At 41.3% G+C, this 18,730-nt stretch overlaps 1 protein-coding gene across 2 annotated transcripts in view; it reads left to right on the forward strand.

Annotated features, from left to right (window-relative positions):
- Oxsr1 (oxidative stress responsive kinase 1) overlaps positions 1-18,730 on the forward strand; it is a 94,261-nt gene that overhangs the window by 19,757 nt on the left and 55,774 nt on the right. For both annotated transcript variants that reach the window (XM_041677125.1, XM_041677126.1), the window contains exons 2-3: positions 2,717-2,829; positions 14,761-14,869. In XM_041677125.1, the coding sequence (XP_041533059.1) occupies positions 2,717-2,829; positions 14,761-14,869 (222 nt within the window). The remainder of the gene's footprint in view (positions 1-2,716; positions 2,830-14,760; positions 14,870-18,730) is intronic.

Below are 18,730 nucleotides of genomic sequence, written 5' to 3' on the forward strand. Positions count from 1 at the left end.
GGAAGATACAAGAGATGCAAGTGCTTTAACCGTGAGCCATCTCTCCAACTCTAAAATTTATTATTATTATTTTGCCATATAGGGTAATATGTCTTTAAGTTTTTTGAGATAGAACACTTAGATCTTGGGGGTGGGAGCATTATTTCATGTACTGCATGGAGTACAGATCGCTCACTGTTGACCCTGCTGCTCCTAAGGCTTAGTCCTCAGAGTGTTTTCTTTGCTCTTTGGATAAACTCTTTATCTTGTCTCTGAGTTCACAGATTTTTTTCTGTGTGATCTATACACCACTGAGCTCCCAGCAAATGCCTTTTCTCAGTCAGTATATATTTTATTTGTATAGTTCATTTGGTCCTTGAAAAATAACTTCTGGGTGCACATTTTATTGTTTTTTCTTCACATCAAGAGAAAAGATGTTTTTGGTGTGCCGAACAAACCTTTGTAGATAAATCCACAGTGTGACAGCCACTGCTGTTCGTCTCCTTCAGACAAGTACCGAGACTGACAGAAGCAAGAACCTGGGGCTGAGGACAGGCTGTGTCGGTGGAGCTAGTAGTGCTCAGCAGCCTCTAACACAGCCCCTTATACATATTCCTAAGTTACATGTGCGTGCGTGCGTGTGTGCATGTGAGCATGTGTGTATGTGTATATCCACGCTGTACCTATGTAGAGGTCAGAGGACAGTTTCTGGGAGTCACTTCCCTCCTTTATGTGGGTCCTGTGGATGGAACTCAGGTCAGGCTCGGTAGCAAGTGTCTTTACAGGCTCAGCACTCCTCCCTCCCCCCAGTAGTTTCTTCATTGACAATATATATCTTTTGTTAGCTTTCTGACATTCTCAGGCTGACCCCTAACTTGTCGTGTAGTCAAAGGTGACTTGGGACTGGGCTTACAGGGGTGGGGTACTACCACATCCAGTGTCACACATTTTGATGTCATCTTGGACATTTGGGTTATTATTTTGGCAGACTCTTAATTCTATTTTACTCTTACATTTTGACAAGCAGTTGTTCTATTTTTGTTTGGTATATAACTTTATCTTACTTTTGGGAGTTGTAATACCCTTGGCAGTTCAGTTTTCAGGGCTCTTGTAATATTACTCTGGCACCGCTCTAGCTCCTGTGTAGGACCTATCCTGGCTGGCCCTGTGGACTGCTAAAGGCTGGTTGGCTTGACACTGCCATAGTTGTGGGCAGGGCTGAACTGCTGACACTGTGGACCATGGTCATGCTGGTGCCGGGTTGCTTTGGGCCAGTCCTGTCCTGGGTGAGAACTGGGGAATATTTTGACCTTCTAGGTCTGTCTGTGCTGAGCTGCCCTTTTCACAGATCTTTAGCCAGAGGGCAGTCTTTTTTTTTTTTTTTTTTTGGTTTTTCGAGACAGGGTTTCTCTGTGGCTTTGGAGCCTGTCCTGGAACTAGCTCTGTAGACCAGGCTGGTCTCGAACTCACAGAGATCCGCCTGCCTCTGCCTCCCGAGTGCTGGGATTAAAGGCGTGCGCCACCATCCCCCGGCCAGAGGGCAGTCTTTTCTAGTTTGTTGACTTGTCCGTGCATCTGTCTATCTTGATGGCTCTGAAGTGCAGGCCTCTCTGTTGTGTAGCCTGAAACCTATGGGAGAGATGTAGTATTATGGTGTTATGCTCTTTGGACTCTTTTGGGGGCCCGCCAGCCAGCTCCCAAATGAATCCCACAGAATCTTTTCTATAAACGTCTGACTTTAGCTTGTCTTGTTTCTTGCCTGCTTTTCTTATATTGTCCTGTCTACCCTTTGGCCTCTGATTTTTCCTGTTCTCTTCTTTAAATCTTACTCTTACTCCATGGATTGCTGTGTAGCTGGGTGGCTGGCCCCTGATGTCCTTCTTGGCCTACTTTTCTGTACCCCTTCTCCCAGTTTTCTCCTTCAGTATATTCTCTCCATCTGCTAGCCCCACCTTCCTTTCTCCTGCTGTGCTATTGGCCATTCAGATCTTTATTAGCCGGTCAGGCATTTGATACAGGCAAAGTATTACAGCTTCACAGAGTTAAACAAATGCAGCATAAACAAAAGCAACACACCTTAAAGTAATATCCCCAACAGGGCGAGAAAAGGGAAATGCTTTGAGCTCACCATAGGCTTTCCTGGTCCCCAGGTCTCTAAGTGCTCTACCTCCTTTTTATATCTTCCAAAGCCTGTTGGTGATTATTTTTCAGTTTTTATGGTATATAGTTATATTTGGAGAACAGATTATGGGCCTATGCTATCATACTTTAGAACTAAATCATAACGATTTTTGATTTTTTTTCACTGTTATTTTTTGGCTACAGACATGAAATAGCTGAAGGTGGTTTATTTAATTCTAAGATACATTTTCATTTATCTAGTGTGTGTGTGGCGGTGCACAGATGCTGTGGTGTGAGTGTGGAGGTCAGAGGACATCTTTTTGAAGTCATTTGTGGGCCTTGGGTTTGAACTCAGGTTGTCAGGCTTGGTGGCAGGTGAAACCTTTACCCACTGAGCCATCTTGCCGGCCCTGAGGTTCTCAAGGTTGTATTCACCAGCTCTCGACGGCGTTTCTCCTCTTCTGTTGTCCACTGTGGCGTAAGATAGGCTTAGTCTTCACTGTTTAAAGTGAGGATTTGAAATGTCATGCTTAAATGTGTATTTATTGTTTATGTGTTTGGGGTTTGAAAGGCCATGCTTTACATGTGTGGTTATTGTTCGTGTGTTTGTTTTCAGGGAGTGGAGCAACTGCCGTGGTCCAAGCTGCTTACTGTGCCCCCAAAAAGGAGAGAGTGGCCATCAAACGGATAAACCTCGAGAAGTGTCAGACTAGCATGGATGAACTCCTGGTATGCACAGCTCATATTTCTCTTTCTCTTTAAGAATTATTTATTTTTATGTGCATTGGTGTTTGGCCAACATGTATGTCTGTATGAGGGTGTTGGATTCCTTGGAACCAGAGTTAAAGACAGTTGTGAGCTGCCATGTGGGTGCCAGGAATTGAACTTGGGTCCTCTGGAAGAACAGCCAGTACTTTTAACTGCTGGGCCATCTCTCCTGCCCCATAGCTCATATTTCTTGATTGGAGAGACATGCTCTTTGTAGTTTATGTTAAAGGATGTTTTAGTTTCTTTTTGAAAAAAATGACTAATTTTCATTAATAAAGGATTATTATAAAAATTATAAAATCAAAGTAAGTTAAAATTTACAATCATACTACTCTGAGGTAGCATTTGATACATACTTTTTTTTAGATTGAATATTTAAATTTATTAGCAGTTTTGTGATTTTTTTTTTTGCTCTTTTTGTGTATTTGCTCTTTACATTGAATGACTTGTGTATCGTTCTGAGTTTGGTCATGTAGTTCAGTAAATATGTGTGTAGTATCCATTGACTATAAATAGTTTATTGGACATGTGTTCTAGTATTATATGATTGTTCCTACTGATGTAGTGATAATGATTTAGTTCTCATTTCTTTAATACCATGGATTTGTGGTCCTTTTAAGAGATACTGGCCTCAGAGGAGCGTCAGTTTGTTTTATGTAAGATAGATGGAATGGGCCCTTGACCTCTTTATTGGAATTTTTTGGAGAAAGGGTCTACCTATGTAGCCCTGGCTGCCCTGGAGCTCTACATAGATCAGGCTGTCCTCAGACTTGAAGATATCTACCGGCTTCTGCCACCTGAATGCTGGGATTAAAGTCATGTACCATCATGCCATACTGGTTTTAAATTTATTTTTAGGCTGGGTGGTGGTGGCTGCTCATGCCTTTAATCCTAGCACTCGGGAGGCAGGGACAGGTGGAGCTCCATGAGTTCAAGGCAAGCCTGGTCTACAAAGTGAGTTTCAGGACAGGCTCCAAAGCTACAGAGAAACCTTGTCTTGGAAAAAAAATAAATAAATAAAATAAATTATTTTTAGAGTTTATTTTGGTGTATGTGTACATGTTTGTGGGTCTGCATGTGCGTAAGTAGGCCAGAGTTCAGTGTTGAGTGTCTTCCTCAGTTGATTTCTACCGTCCTTTTTGAGTTGAGCTGGAGCTTGCTAATTTGACTTGATTAGCTAGCTGTCAAGCCCCAGAGGTCTTCCTGTCTCTGTCTTCCTAGAACTGGGATTACAAGCATGTGCTGTGTCAGGCTTTTATGCAGGTTCTGGGGATCATTCTTAGAGAGGAACAGTGGTGATAAAAGATGTTCTGTGCTCCCCCTCTCCCCCGCCCCAAAAGGAACACAACCCCATAGGGATTGTTTTGTGTTTCTGTTGTATTTTTGGATTAGCAGTCTAGTTTAAGAATGTAGCATTGTATAGGCTATATAGTGAGTTACCCGGACGGCCAAGGCTATTATGTAGAGACACTTTGTCTCAAAATGTATCAATAAATACCAAAAAAAGTTATGTAGTCAATACTTAGCAAGAAAAATTAGATGGCGTTATTTGCTGAGGAACCTCCTTTAGCCAATGGCAGGATACAATAAAAAAGACTACTAAACCTTGCTAAGGATAAGATGGTTTTAAAGATTTTTCTGCCTCTGAAAATGGTCTGTCAGTTACTCTAGGCCTTAGGCAAAGTTGGTTGCTCCAAAGTTGCAAATGAGAATTTGGGTGATTGCCCAGGTAGCCAGTTGTCTCTGTCATTTACTGCTCATTTTGGAAGCTACTTAATTGCACTTCCTGCCTACTCAGGTAAGATTATCTCCCTTCTCAGGTCTTCAATGGATGAAGACTAGATAATCGTAGTTAGGAACCTTACTCTTATGATTTAGCCAGCCAAGCCATTTCTAATACAAGACTTAGACTCCTTTGGATAAAAAAAAAAAATTACTGAAACATTTAACATATGTTTCTTGCTTAATATTGTTTATGCTGGTGTAATTCTAATTTTTTATACTTGATATCTGTTTTTTTTTTTTTTTGGTTTTTTGAGACAGGGTTTCTCTGTAGCTTTGGAGCCTGTCCTGGAACTCCCTTTGTAGACCAGGTTGGACTCGAACTCACAGAGATCCGCCTGCCTCTGCCTCCCGAGTGCTGGAATTAAAGGCGTGCGCCTATCGTATATAGTGTTCTATTGGGTTTGATACTCTTATTTAGGCAAAAAGGGGAAGTGCAGAGGAACCTCATTCAGCCAATGGACTTTGAGAGGCTGGATCAGGTTGGGCGTGGCCTTGGGTACCAAAAAGGTGCATGCTTGTGCACCTGCCCTCTCCTTTCTTGCCTGGCTTCTGGATTTGGTTCCTGTTCCCCATTCCTGCAGAGGACTGTGATCTGTGAGTCCCCCCTAAATAAAGAACCCCTTATTATGCTTAGTTCTGATCTAATATGGGATTACTTTATTCGTGTTCTCCTACATTTATTTATTTTTTGGTTTTTGATACAGGGTGTCTCTTTATATAACTCCGGCTGTCCTGTATGTAGACTGGCCTGGCCTTGAATTTATAGGAAATCCTGCCTATACCTCCTGAATACTGGGATTAAAAGGCATGTGCCTTCATGCCTGGCTCATTTAATACTTTTTTTTTTCATTTTTGCAGAGTTAGCAATCAAATCTAAGATTGTATATATGCTAGGTAAATGCTACTCTACTGAGTTATATTTCCAGTTCATGTTTTAAATCCTAGTGAGTTTATATTTTGTTTGTTTATTTTGCTTAAATAGGAAATATAATAGCCTCTTTAGGGGCCTTCCTAAATAATACAGTTTTTTAAAGCTGTAAGCTACCATACTTGATGTCTTGATATTTTTATAATTTTTTTCTTAAGATTATCTACAGTGGAGCTGGAGAGTTGGCTCAGTAATTAAGATCACTTGTTGCTCTTCCATAGAACCTACCCAACCCACATGGCAACTTACAGCCATAGGTAACTCCAGCAGTAGGGGGTTCATGTCTTCTTCTGACTCCACCAACACTAAGCATGCACATGGTGCTCATACATACAGATAGGCATGAATAAAATAAATCTAAAAGAATATTTTTTAAAAAGGTATATACAACTAGTGATAGAAAAGTCAGGGATGGACTTTAAAGGCATTTACTGCTGAACTTGATGACCTGAGTTTAATTCTTAGAACCCACAGGTGAAAGTAAAGAACCAATTCCCAAAAATTGTCCTCTGGGGTATGTCTGCATACACACCATGGCATCATCCACAGATGTATGCATGCATGCACTCATATTCTCTCTCTTTCTCTCTCTCAATAAATGTAATCAAGCAATGACAAGACAAGGCAGGGATTAGGACTGATGAGATTTCCTGCCTATCTAGAAGTTATTCTACCCTCCCTGATTTTATTTATGGTACCAGGGAGTAAACCCAGGTCTTGCCTGCCAGACAGGATGTAAACTGCTGAGATACATCTGTAGAACTTCACTGTCCCAAGTTGAATTGCGTTACTGGTGTTATCCATACTGAATATTGGGGACTAATTGAAATAAAAGAAAATATAATAGTGGAATTTTGTATTAAACCAGAGGCAGATGAGACAAGTACATGTCAACTGGAGTTGACAACATATACGTGGAAGTGAGAGTAGTGGGTTGTTGCTGTGATCTGAAATCTCTGGTGTGAGAACATAGACTTGGAATAGAGGCTTTCCTACTTCAAGATCTTGAGGTATGTTGCTACTAGTACCTTAGAGCACCATTCCAGCTTTGGGACAGCAATGATGATAAGAGCAGTCTGTGTATTTTGAGTTAATTCTGTTAAAATAAAAACAAACCCCCATAGTAAAACTAGAATTTAAGAATTCTGATGGGGGCTGGGTTGTGGGAGAGGTGGCTTAGCAGTTAGGAGCATTGACTGCTGTTCCAGAGGACCTGGGTTCAGTTCTTAGTAACTGACATAGTAGCACACAACCCTCTGTAACTCTGAACTGCAGCTCCAGGGGAGCTGATGCTCTCTTGGCCTCTGAGGGCACCAGGCTCACATGTGGTGCACTGATATACACATGAAAAACAAGAATACCACCGTCTATCTACATTTGCTCTTTTGACATATGTGGCAGGGCTGGGTACAGTTGTACTCTCAGTGCTTAGGAGGTAGGCGCTGAGGATTAGGAATTCAAGGTCATACTCAGCTACTTTGTAAGCTAAGGCTACTGTGGATAGGATACATGAGCTGCTGGTCCCATCTTAGGTAGGGTTTTCATTGCTGTGAAGAGACACCATGACCACAGCAACTCTTACAAAGGAAAACATTTAATTGGGGCTGGTTTACTGGTTCAGAGGTTTAGTTCATTATTGTTATGTTGTAAAGTATGGTGGGAAGCACGGCAGCATGCAGGCAGACGTGGTGCTACAGAGAGAGCTGACAGTTCCTCATCTGGATCTGCAGACAGAAAGAAGAGAGTGAGTCCTTGGACCTGGCTTGAGCTTCTGAAACCTAAAAGTCCACCCTTAGCAACACACTTCCTCTGAAAGAGCCACACCTACTCCTACAAGGCCACACTTCTTAATAGTGCCACTCCCTTGGGACCAAGCCTTCAAGTCCATTGAGTCTGTGGGAGCCATTCTTTGTTGTTGTTTGGTTGTATTTTAGAGACAGGGGTTCTCTGTGTAGCTCTGACTGTCCTGGAACTCTCTCTGTAGACCAGACTGGCCTCGAACTCACAGAGATCCGCCTGTGCTGGGATTAAAGGCGTGTGCCACCATGTCCTGGCTGCTGTGACCATTCTTATTCAAACCATCATACTCTGAAAACACATTTATTAGTTCTATTTTCAAAATTTTAGATTGTTTTTTATTTGATATGATGGGTTCCATTGAAAACAAGTAGTTTTTCTTTTAAAAATGTTTTTAGATCTTGGTTATGAGAGGGTAAGTTTCCATATGACTTGTTCATACTTTCTTTGTTTTAATCATCTCATGACACCCATGTATCTCCCATGTCCCATATACCAGCAGCTACCCCTCCTGTCTACGCCTGCACTCGATTGGTGGCGCACTCCTTTAGTCCCAGCACTCAGGAGACAAAAGGAGATGGATCTCTGTGAGTTCGAGGCCAGCCTGGTCTACAGAGTGAGTTCTAGAACAGCCAAAGCTATGCAAGAAACCTGTCTTGAAAAACAAAAAAACAAAACAAAAAAGGTTTAAGCAAGGCATAGTTGTATGGATCCTCACATTTTCTTTATGTGTGTGAAAGTCAGAAGTCATTCTCAGGTATCATTCCTTTGGAGTTGTCAGCAGTGGCTTTTTGTTTTTGAATTAGAGATCCCAGTCTTTTAAAATTAAGATCAAGTTTTTCATGTATGTGTATGTCTGTTCTGCATACAGAGCCCAGTAGAGGTTATTGGATCCCCTGGGGCTAGAGGTGCTGGGACTCAAACCTGGGTCCTCTGAAAGAGCAACTTGTGCTCTAAACATTGCTGTTGAGGCAGAAGATTCTGTCACTGGCATAGGGCTTGCAGTTGCGGGGAGGCTAATTGGATGTGGGGTTTAGAGATCCACTCTCTCTTCTCAGCACTTGGTTATGGGTTCGTGTCGCTGGGTTACAGGTTTGTGTCACCAAGCCTTAGCTAAGCTCTAGCAGTCAACTTAGGTCTGCTTCTTTTATTTTTTTATTTTTTCAGTTTTTTTGAAGACAGGGTGAAGGCGGAAGTCACAAAATAATCCCAATCAGTGTTTATTTAAAATATGATTGACAGAATACAGACAATTCTCCCGCACTAATTTACCAATAAGAGACCATGCCTAAGTGGGCTGGCATCTTAAAGGCTATTGGCTGATGGAGTGGAAGGAGCTCCCACAGCAACAGGGTTTCACTGTATAGACCTGGCCAAGCTGGCCTCAAACTCACAGAAATCCACCTGCCTCTGCCTTACAAGTACTGGGATTAAAGGTGTGTGCCACCTTGCCTGGCTACTTCTTTTTAAGTGCAACCTTTGTATTTTTTGAGGGGGACCTATAAATAATTTACAGCTCACAGTGTGATGTTCATTAGACGCGACACTTAAGTATATATTATATCCCCACATTTAGAAGGTAATGGTGACAACAGAATAAAAGTCTCAAGATTTCATAAGCGTATAAATGGAGACTGCTTTCATTTCCACGTTGCCCAGACCTAAATAAGCTATTAATTACAACACTGTTTGGCCAATGGCTCAGGCATATTTCTAGCTAGCTCTTATATCTTAAATTAACACATTTTTATTAATCTATGTATCGCCACAACGCTATGGCTTACCAGTAATGTTCTGGCATCTTTCTCCTTCAGCATCTAGATGGCATCTCTTTGACTCCACCCGTTCTCTCTCTCTGTCTCTGTCTCTCTGTCTCTTTCTCTGTCTCTCTCTCTCTGTTCAGATTTCCCATCTGGCTTTACTCCACTTAGCTACTGGCTGAAACAGCTTTTTTTATCAACCAATAAAAGCAACACATATACAAAAGGACATCTCACATCATAAGTGGAAAATATTTTAGTACTGGAATAAGGCCTCCATGAGGGCAATGCTGGTTTATTCTGTGTGGATGAAGAACTAATTGAACTGTATGAATGGAAGAAACATGCCTATGTTTGAATAATTAAAAACTGTCAAGTAAATGGTAGAAATCAAGGTGAGATTCATAAGAAAAGTCATCATTGAAAAAGAAATTTAACCAGGCAGTGGTGGTACATGCCTTTGTCCCAGCACTTGGGAGGCAGAGCCAGGCAGATCTCTTGAGTTTGAGACCAGCCTGGTCCACAGAGTGTTGAGTTCCAGGACAGCCAGGGCTACACACACACACACACACACACACACACACAAAGGAAAGGAAACAATTTTAAGAGCTAGAGACACAACACAGTGTCACAGTGTCTGTCTAGCATGTGAGGCTCTAAGTTCAATCCTAGCCAGGAAATAAATAAGAAATAAATAAGAAAATTGTGCCAGGGTAGTGGTACATGCCTTTGATATCAGTACTCAGGAGGTAAAGGCAGGTGGATCTGGCTAAGTTCCAGGCCAGCATGATCTACATAACAAGACCCCATCTAAAAGAAAGAAAGAAAAAGGTAGAAGGCATTAACTGATTATAAAGAACTTTGAAGAAGCAGCTTCATTACCAAGGATGACTTCATAGGTGTTAGGGTTTGCCGGGGCATTTGAGTCAGAATGGATGCACCACTCTTGTGTAGCATTTGTGTGTATCAGGAAGAGGGACGCGTAACTGAGCAGGTATTACGCAGGGGAGATTCTCACCCTTTAGGGGAGGACAGTTGTTTCTGGAGACTCAGTCCTTATCATCCTTTTAGTTTCCCGCTAGAACACTCTAGAAATAATAGTTTCTCAGGCTAAAACTTTAAGCCTAGCATGTAAGGCCTACAGTTAGTCCCAGGCCTTCACCCCAGCTGTCACTCTGCTTTGCAGTTTGTTTTCTCGTGCCGTTACCAAGTCCTGTAGTTGCAGTTCCTCCCAATCTTTGGCTCCTCACTTTTCATCTCTAAACTGGGAGTGGAACTTTGGCCTGACACATGCTAAACAAGTGCTGCCGCTCGGCTGCTGCCCGTCTGCATATGTAAACTTTCAGATTGCAGGAGACCTGCTGCTCTCTCAGCTTCCTCTAATAGGAATGTAACCATAGTACAATTGCCACACCTAAGAATGAACATTTGTCATTTCTCCATTGTCTTTTATTCAGATGGTAGTAGTAGTCTAGAATAGTTGCCTCTGGTCTTCATTTATTCTGCAGCCAGTCTTTGTGAAAATGACCACAGTTAAACCTGTGTCTTTCCCTAGCTGTTGGGATAAAAGCTAAATTTTTAACATATTCAAAAAGTCCTTTATTTATGATATGGTTCCAGGTGATTAAACAGTTGAACTTATTTTACTGATCTTCAAAAACCTTTTTGACTGTCACTTCTAGTTTTTGTGTCTCTCTGGTGGACGCCTTTGATGTCTAATAACTTTTCCTGATTTATTATTGTTTTGTCAGGGTATTTGTTTAACTTCTTTACCAGACTCTCAGTTTTAAGAGGGTTTATCATGGTCAGCAGTTGGGTCGGACATAGTTGGTATAATAGACACTTATTAAATACCTGTGCTAGGTGTGACCTCTTAACTAAACAGCTTTATTCACTGTGTTGCCATTTGCTTATTTGCTTTTCAGCCAAGGGATTCATGTAGCTCTGACTGGCCTGAACCTGTTTCTGTGTAAACCAAGCTGGCCTTGGACTCAACAGCTTTCCCTGTGCCTACCTTTTGATGCTGTGGTTAAAGGCATGTGCCATCATACCAGGCCAGATACCAATTTCTAAAAAAGATTTTATTTATTTATTTTTGAGACAGGGTTTCTCCGTAGCTAAGGAGCCAGTCCTGGAATTTGCTCTGTAGACCAGACTGGCCTCGAACTCACAGAGATCTGCCTGTCTCTGCTACCTGAGTGCTGGGATTAAAGGCCTGCACCACTACCTTTGTTCAACAAAAGTTAATATTTTTAAGTTATGTGTGTATTTGTGTTCCTGTGTGAGTAGGTATGTGTTGCATGTGGGTCCCTGCAGAGGAGAGGCATCAGTTCCCCTAGAACTGGAGTTAAGGCAGTTGTGAGCTGTCCAGTGTAGATACTGGGAACAGACGCAGGTCTTCTGCGAGGGCAGTCAGTATACATCTTACCTGATGAGCACTCTTTCCAATTCCTTTGCTACCAATTTGTATCCCAAACTGGGCTCCATTTTCCTCTTGAGGATATGGGACCTTAAGAAGACTCTTTAATAGGCGATAGACTTGCAAATCAACTGCTCCAGTTGTTGGGGACTGGGAGCTTGTAGCTAGTTGTAGAATACACAGAAGAAAGTTAGCTAAGAAAAGGGAGAGATGGGTCTTTTCTGGGTAAGGACGGAGATTTTCTAGGGAAGTGTTTTGTTTTTTTTTTTCCCCTTCCTGTTCTTTCCTAGTGGTTGTCACTGAGCTGGGCTGCGGGTTGCCATTTAACAGTCAGATGGGATTATACAGATGTAAGAGGTTATCTTGTGGCCTTTCTGTTAACCACCTGAGTTTCAGCCAGCTTTGATAAAACCAACTGAAGAACAGCTTTTCACTTACCAGTGTCTAGTCCTCAGAAATAGAGTTTTTGGCAGTGTAGGAATTCAGTGAGGCCATTGGGGCAGTGTAACAATTATGCCTTAAATATATCTCACATACTTTATCGTATTTATCATATTTAGAATATTTATATTCTATGGGACTTGGAATGTGGCTCAGATCTGGTTTAATTTCATAATACTGAGGTGGGAGGCCACTTGGCCTTCCTCTCATACTGCTTCTATTTCCTCACAGCTCTAGTGCTAAAACGAAGTACATCTCCTCCAAAAAGACTTCTTTGATCACACTTGCTGTCTTAGCTATTTTTTCCTATTGACTCTTGTAACATTTAACATCATTGCTACTTTGCCCTGTGTGTGCTGATGCACCTGCTCCTTGTATGCTCATATCTTCTCTATTCCAGTCCAGGGTAGCTGCTAATAGGCAGCTGCTTACTTAAGTTTCTTCTTCCTTTTCTTTCTTTTTTCCTGAGTTTTTAGAAGTTAAGAAGCCTTGAAAAGGCCCCTGCTGGTGACTTTAGGGCTTGCAAAAAATGGACAACAAGGTCTTTGCTGTAAATAAATTTGCACTTAAGTAGAAAAGATGAAAAATTAGCATTTATCAAGTACTTCATTTATCATTTGTAAGGAATTAAAAAACTTTCTATACCAAAGATATAAAGCATGTGCATGAATAAATGAAAAGCTGTGTAAAACACTAGGAGCTCTTCATCCAACAAATACTTACTAGAGGGGTGTGTGTGTGTGTGTGTGTGTGTGTGTGTATGAATAAAGGAGAAGCTGTGTAAAACACTAGGAGCTCTTCATCCAACAAATACTTACTAGAGGGGTGCGTGTGCCAGCCACACTGGTAGATGCAAAGAATACTCTTAGTTTCCATTGAGCTTACAGGTGTGTGTGTGTTGGGGGGTGCAGGAAATAATGAGGCAATAAGTTTAGGAGCTAAAGAGGCGGCTTAGTGGTTCTGAGCTTTTGTTGCCCTTGCAGAGGACCTGAGTTAAGTTCTTAGGAGCCAACTTAGGTGACTCACAACTGCCTGTAACTTTAACAGCTCCAAGTTATCTATTGCCCTCTTCTGACCTTCATGGATGTACGGATGCACACATGCCCCAAATAAGAATAATGAAGAAAATAGCGTAAGTTCTGTTTTAAGCATGTGTGTGCGTGTACGTGCGCACACAAGATTGAACTAAGACCCTCACACTTGCTAGGCAAGAACTCCACTACTAAGTTTACAGCTGCGTGATGACTGGGAAAACAGAATTTAATAATTGTTATTTTATGAGATAGAGTGTTTATGTAGCCCAAGGTGGCCTTAAAAACTAGGGATTAAAAGGAATGGCTCAGTGTTTAAGAGCTCTGGCTGCTCTTGCAGAGGGCCCTGGTTCAGCTCCCTCAACTCACATGGTGCTCAATCATCCATACTCCTGCTCCAGGGTCTGACACCTCTCCTGACCTCCATAGGCAACAGGCACATCCATGGCGTACAGACATACATGCAGGAAAAACACTCAGACACAGAAAACAAATAAATAAAATTTGAAAACCCTCTGTATAGCTGAATGTGTCCTTAGACCTTTATTCCTCTTGCCTTCCCCTCCCAGGTGCTAGGACTGCTTGCATGTGCCATCACATGTGGGAACCCGTTCTAAGTCCTGGCCTTCATGTAGCCCTCAGTCTAGCAGAGCCAGACAAGTAAGCTCATATGTCCTGTGTAGTATTTACATGCCATAATGGGAGAAGGTGCACAGGTGCTTGGAAGTTAAGGGGTTCTTGGACTTCCAGCCTAAGGCCTCTCATATCTGGAAAAATAAAGTTGTTTTGCCTTTTTAATTAAAGAAAGAAAGGAAGGAAGGAAGAAAGAGGAAAAAAAAGGAGGAGCAGCAGCCTTGGGGAACCTGGGTGCTTTGGGAAAACATTCAATACTTACACTGCCATCAGATTGCTAAGTTAAGATTCTATGGGGACACATGTGGTGCAGAGGAACTGTAGGGTTCAAGGTCCAGAGATAGAAGCATTAAGTTGTTTTGTGAGACTACATCTTAGGAGTGGGGTCAGAAGGGATAAGAATAAGACTAGAGGGTCCCTGGTATCACTCAGGATTCTTCAAAACATTTTATCATCCTTTGTTAATTTAAATTTTATAAACTGAGATAGAGTTAGGCTTTGACACAGGTTTCACTACTCTGGATTTAGTTGATAACTTTGTACATTTCAGCTTACTTCTCTTTGGTGTGAAAATGGTTAATCATTTCAGAAAAATTAAGCGAACTGATACTTTACTAAGACTAAACATCCCCCCTCCCAAGACAGACAGACAAAAGATCTTACGTTCTGTTCATTAGTAATTATTCTCTGTGGGCCAGACTTCCCAAGATAGTTTTTGGAGTAAAAGTATGTGTCCCATTGGAGGTTTCTGAGGTACCAGGCCAGGCTGTGATAAACAGTGCATGTTTTCTCTTTCAGAAATTCCTAATACAGAGTCTAGAAGGAGGAGAGTCAAAGCTGACTGAGGGGGCACTCCATCATTTCCTGGTTCAGCCTTTTTAGATGGGATCTCCCCTGTGTATCCTGGTCTTCGTTCCTCTCAAGTGCCAGGATTAGAGGTGTCCAGCCTGGCCTGAAGGCCTTTATGAAGAATTTAGTACTTTGAAACCCCAGATAAGATTGTACTATAGTCCTGGTATACCAAATATGGATTGGCTAATTTATAGGGTTTCTTTAAGCTGGAATTTAATTAGTAACCATGCATTTTCTTCTTTGTAGAAAGAAATTCAAGCTATGAGTCAGTGCCATCATCCTAATATTGTGTCTTACTACACGTCTTTTGTGGTAAAAGATGAGCTGTGGCTAGTCATGAAGCTGCTAAGTGGAGGTGAGTATACTGTAGTGGAATGCTAAGTCCATGGGTTAAAAATTTAATGCAAAATTTCCAGCACTCAGGAGCAGACGCAAGCTGATCTCTGAGATCAAGGCCAGCCAGAGTTACTTAGTGAGATCTTGTCTAAAAATGAATAAAATTCTTCTTACCCTGATAGGGTTTTGTTGACATTTTACATTTAAAGGTACTGAGACTATAGTTCAACTAAACAGATGCTAGTGTGTAGCTGCGCTAGGCTTCACACCTTTTGTTTGGCTGTTCCAGCATCTCTGTTATCTTAGTACAGTTTCCTCCCTTCCTCCCAGGACATCATTTGATTTTGTCTGTTTAACTAGATTTATTTGATTCTTCCTTTTTGGTGTCATGCCTAATCTGTATGTCTGTTTTCTAGCATCCTGAGTAGTAGATTGAAAATTCAACTGGATGGAATTTAGGCTAAGATTTTTATGTCTGTGACGTTGTACATTCCATATTGTATCACATCCGTCTGAATGTATCTTTAACAGTAATGTTTGTTTTATTTGCCTAAGGTTGTGACAGCCCAGTTCTCTATATGAGAAGGATTTTCCCTTGTAGCTAGCAGGGAATCTGTGAGATGAAACTTTGCCACTATTATCGAGGTCCCCATAGGTCTTATATTTTATATATTTAGCATTCAGTCCATGTTTAAATGAGTTAATTCATTAGAAAGTTATTATTATTATTATTATTATTATTATTATTGCATTGTTTCTTTTTTTGTTTTGGTTTTAGAGACAGGATTTCTCTGTATATCCCTGGCTGACATCATTTCTTTTGTTAAATATAAAATAAGAGGAACCTTGCCACTGGGGCTCTTCAATCTGTATTGTAGTTTCCGTTAAAAAGTCTGAGGGCAGGTGAGATGGCCCATCTGACAAAAACAAACAAACAAAAAAGAAAACCACTTTGTGTAAAGGGCAAGCCTCATGCCTGTTCGACTCTGGGACCCATGTGACGGTAGGACAGGAGGACTGCTCCCCAAGGCCGTCTTCTGAGCACATGTGCGCTGGAGAACTCGTGCTTGCCCCACTAACAAATACACATTGAAATACACATAAAGGATTGAGCTGGGTGAGGGTGGCACACACCTTTAATCACAGCACTCTGGAGGCAGAGGCAGATGGATCTTTGTGAATTTGAGGCCAGCCTGGTCTACAGAGCTAGTTCTAAGATAGCTCGGGCTACACAGAGAAACCCTGTCTCAAAAAACAAAAAAGAAAAACCCACTCCAAAACAAAACAAAACAAACAAAAAACAACAAAATTGATTGTTGGCCTGGAGAAAGATTACTTAGAAGTTAAGAAAATTTGTTGGATTGATTTCCATTTTTTGTACCCACAGAATGGCTTATAATCATCTGTAACACCAGTTCCCCAGAATCTGATGCTTTCTGACTTCTGGGGGTACTGGGCACATACATGGCACACGTATATAAACATATGCGTTCAAAGTACTCATACACATAAAACAAATCTAAATTAATTTAAAAAAATTTATTGTTGAGCTGAATATGATGACCCAGCCCTATAATCCCAGCACATAGGAAGCTAAGGCAGGGAGATTGCAGGTTTAGGGGCCAGTTTAGACTGTATATAGCTGGTTCCTTGCTGTTTGATTCTAGATTTTTTTTCCTGTGTGTGTGCATTTTTGCGTGTGTGTTCGAATGTGCATTTGCATGTGCACAGGCATGTTTGTTTTTGTGTGTTTTGTTCATATGTGTGCAGTTGTGTGCATGTGTAGGCAAGAAGACAATTGTAATTTTTATTCCTTAGATGTTCTCCACCTTCCTTGGTTTGAGACAGGGTCTTTCAGTGTCTTGGTCTTTGCCAAGTAATCCAAGATGGCTGGTCAGCACACCCCAGGGTTCTGTTTATATCCATCTGTCCAGTGCTGGGGTCATAAGACCAAGTCACCACATACAGCTTTTTTTCCCCCAAATGGTTTCTGGGAACTGAACTCAGGTCTTACTGCTTGATTTTTACTGACTGAGCTGTCTCCCCAGCTGTATTTTTTTCTTCCCATATCTAGAGTCAGCCAGTCTTCTAATGAGTCTGAAGACTGGCATTATAAAGCACAACTTAGATACTTGGCTTGTCCATTGCCGTGGCATCAGTGCTTTTAGAACTTGCAATATTATATGTTACAAGTAAATCTTAATTTCACATCAGTTTTTCTTGTTTGAACATAATATAAATTTATAAGACTTTTAAGTATTATACTTGAATCTGTTTTCTCTTGCACAGAATATTTTGATTTCAATATTAGAATAATTATATATTTTTTCAGGTAACCTATATATAATATACACAAATACATGGACATTTGGCATGTGTGGATTCAATTTTTTTTTTTTTTTTCCGAGACAGGGTTTCTCTGTGTGGCCCTGGTTGTCCTGAAACTCGCTCTGTAGACCAGGCTCTCTTTGAACTCACATTCACCTACCTCTGTCTCCCAAGTCCTAGGATTACAACTGTCTGGCTGATTGAACATTTTATGGTTATCTGAAGACACATGCTATATGTAGTGATACATCTCCTCTTCCCTTTTTGGTAAGGCTTCGGTTTGAATGTGTAGCAAGATTGGTAGGACTTAGTGATGGAGTCACTCACCCTTCCTGTTCTATGTTGCTTGGTTTCTGTGTGCATTTGCTTTTTGTAAGGAAGTGTGATTGCCCATTTTATAGTGTACAGTAAGAGAAGGAACAATGTGTAAAAGGAGCAGCAGGCTGCTTCCCGCCGCCTGGCTCCCGGCTGCCAGCTAGCTTTACCCAAAATAATTACACGGAAACTTTATTCATTTAAACACTGCCTGGACCATTAGTTCTAGCCTCTTACTGGCTAACTCTCACATCTTGATTAACCCATTTTTAATAATCTGTGTAGCACCACGAGACTGTGGCTTACCAGCAAGATTCTAATCTACATCCGTCTTGGGCCGGAGAATCATGGCATCAGCCCGACTCTGATTTCTTTCTCCCAGCATTCAGTTCTTTCTACTCCACCCACATAAGGGCCGGCCTATCCAAAGGCCAAGGCAGTTTCTTTATTAACCAATGAAAGTAACTCATAGACAGATGACCCTCGTACACCAACAATGCACATTTATTTAGTGTGCAGTAATGCTTCCTCAGAGAGACAGACTAGAATAAAATACACCTTTCTCTTTAGTCATTGCATGTCACTAGGAAAGAGTGTCCACTCTGAACTGTACCTGCTTGCTGAATGAGAATGCCTTTCTGCGTTCCAGGGTGTTGATGTGGTGACACAAGATTGCACAAGAAAAGCATCCACGTCCGTGCTCTCATGTAGGAGGTGCACAGAGAGCGGGCTCAGTTGTATAGGAGTCTTCCTTTCAGTGTAGCCAGAGTCACCCCTTTGTGTTAATCCATTGTGACACACTGGAGATACGAATTGCTTAGTTAAAGGCCTGTTTCTTGTGATAGTCACTAACACCAACCACCTTTCAAGATGTTTTTTAGAACCATTCTCATCTTTGTCATGTTCTAAGAGAGAAAAATATGGATAATTCCTTGAGCTAAGCAGGACCCAGCAGAATCTATTTAGTAGTGATGAGCTTTGCATGTTTAATCAGTAGTAGTGAATTTTTAGTTAGTTTTTTTTTTTTTGGCATCTATTAGCTTATAATGGAATAATGAACTAAACAAAATTTGGGCCCTCTGAAACCTCAATGGCTCAGAAAAATGTTAGTAGTGGCAGTAGTCATTAAGGCTTGGGGACATAGTTCAGTGTTGGAATGCTTCTCTAGCATGGGTAAGGCCCTGACTGTCCTCAACCCTATAAGAAAAAGAGAATGAATAATAGCTAAATTTTTATG

The sequence above is a fragment of the Microtus oregoni genome, unplaced genomic scaffold, assembly GCF_018167655.1.
Source record: "Microtus oregoni isolate MIOR12 unplaced genomic scaffold, Mior012 000028F_ref0000031, whole genome shotgun sequence".
NCBI classification, from domain to species: domain Eukaryota; kingdom Metazoa; phylum Chordata; class Mammalia; order Rodentia; family Cricetidae; genus Microtus; species Microtus oregoni.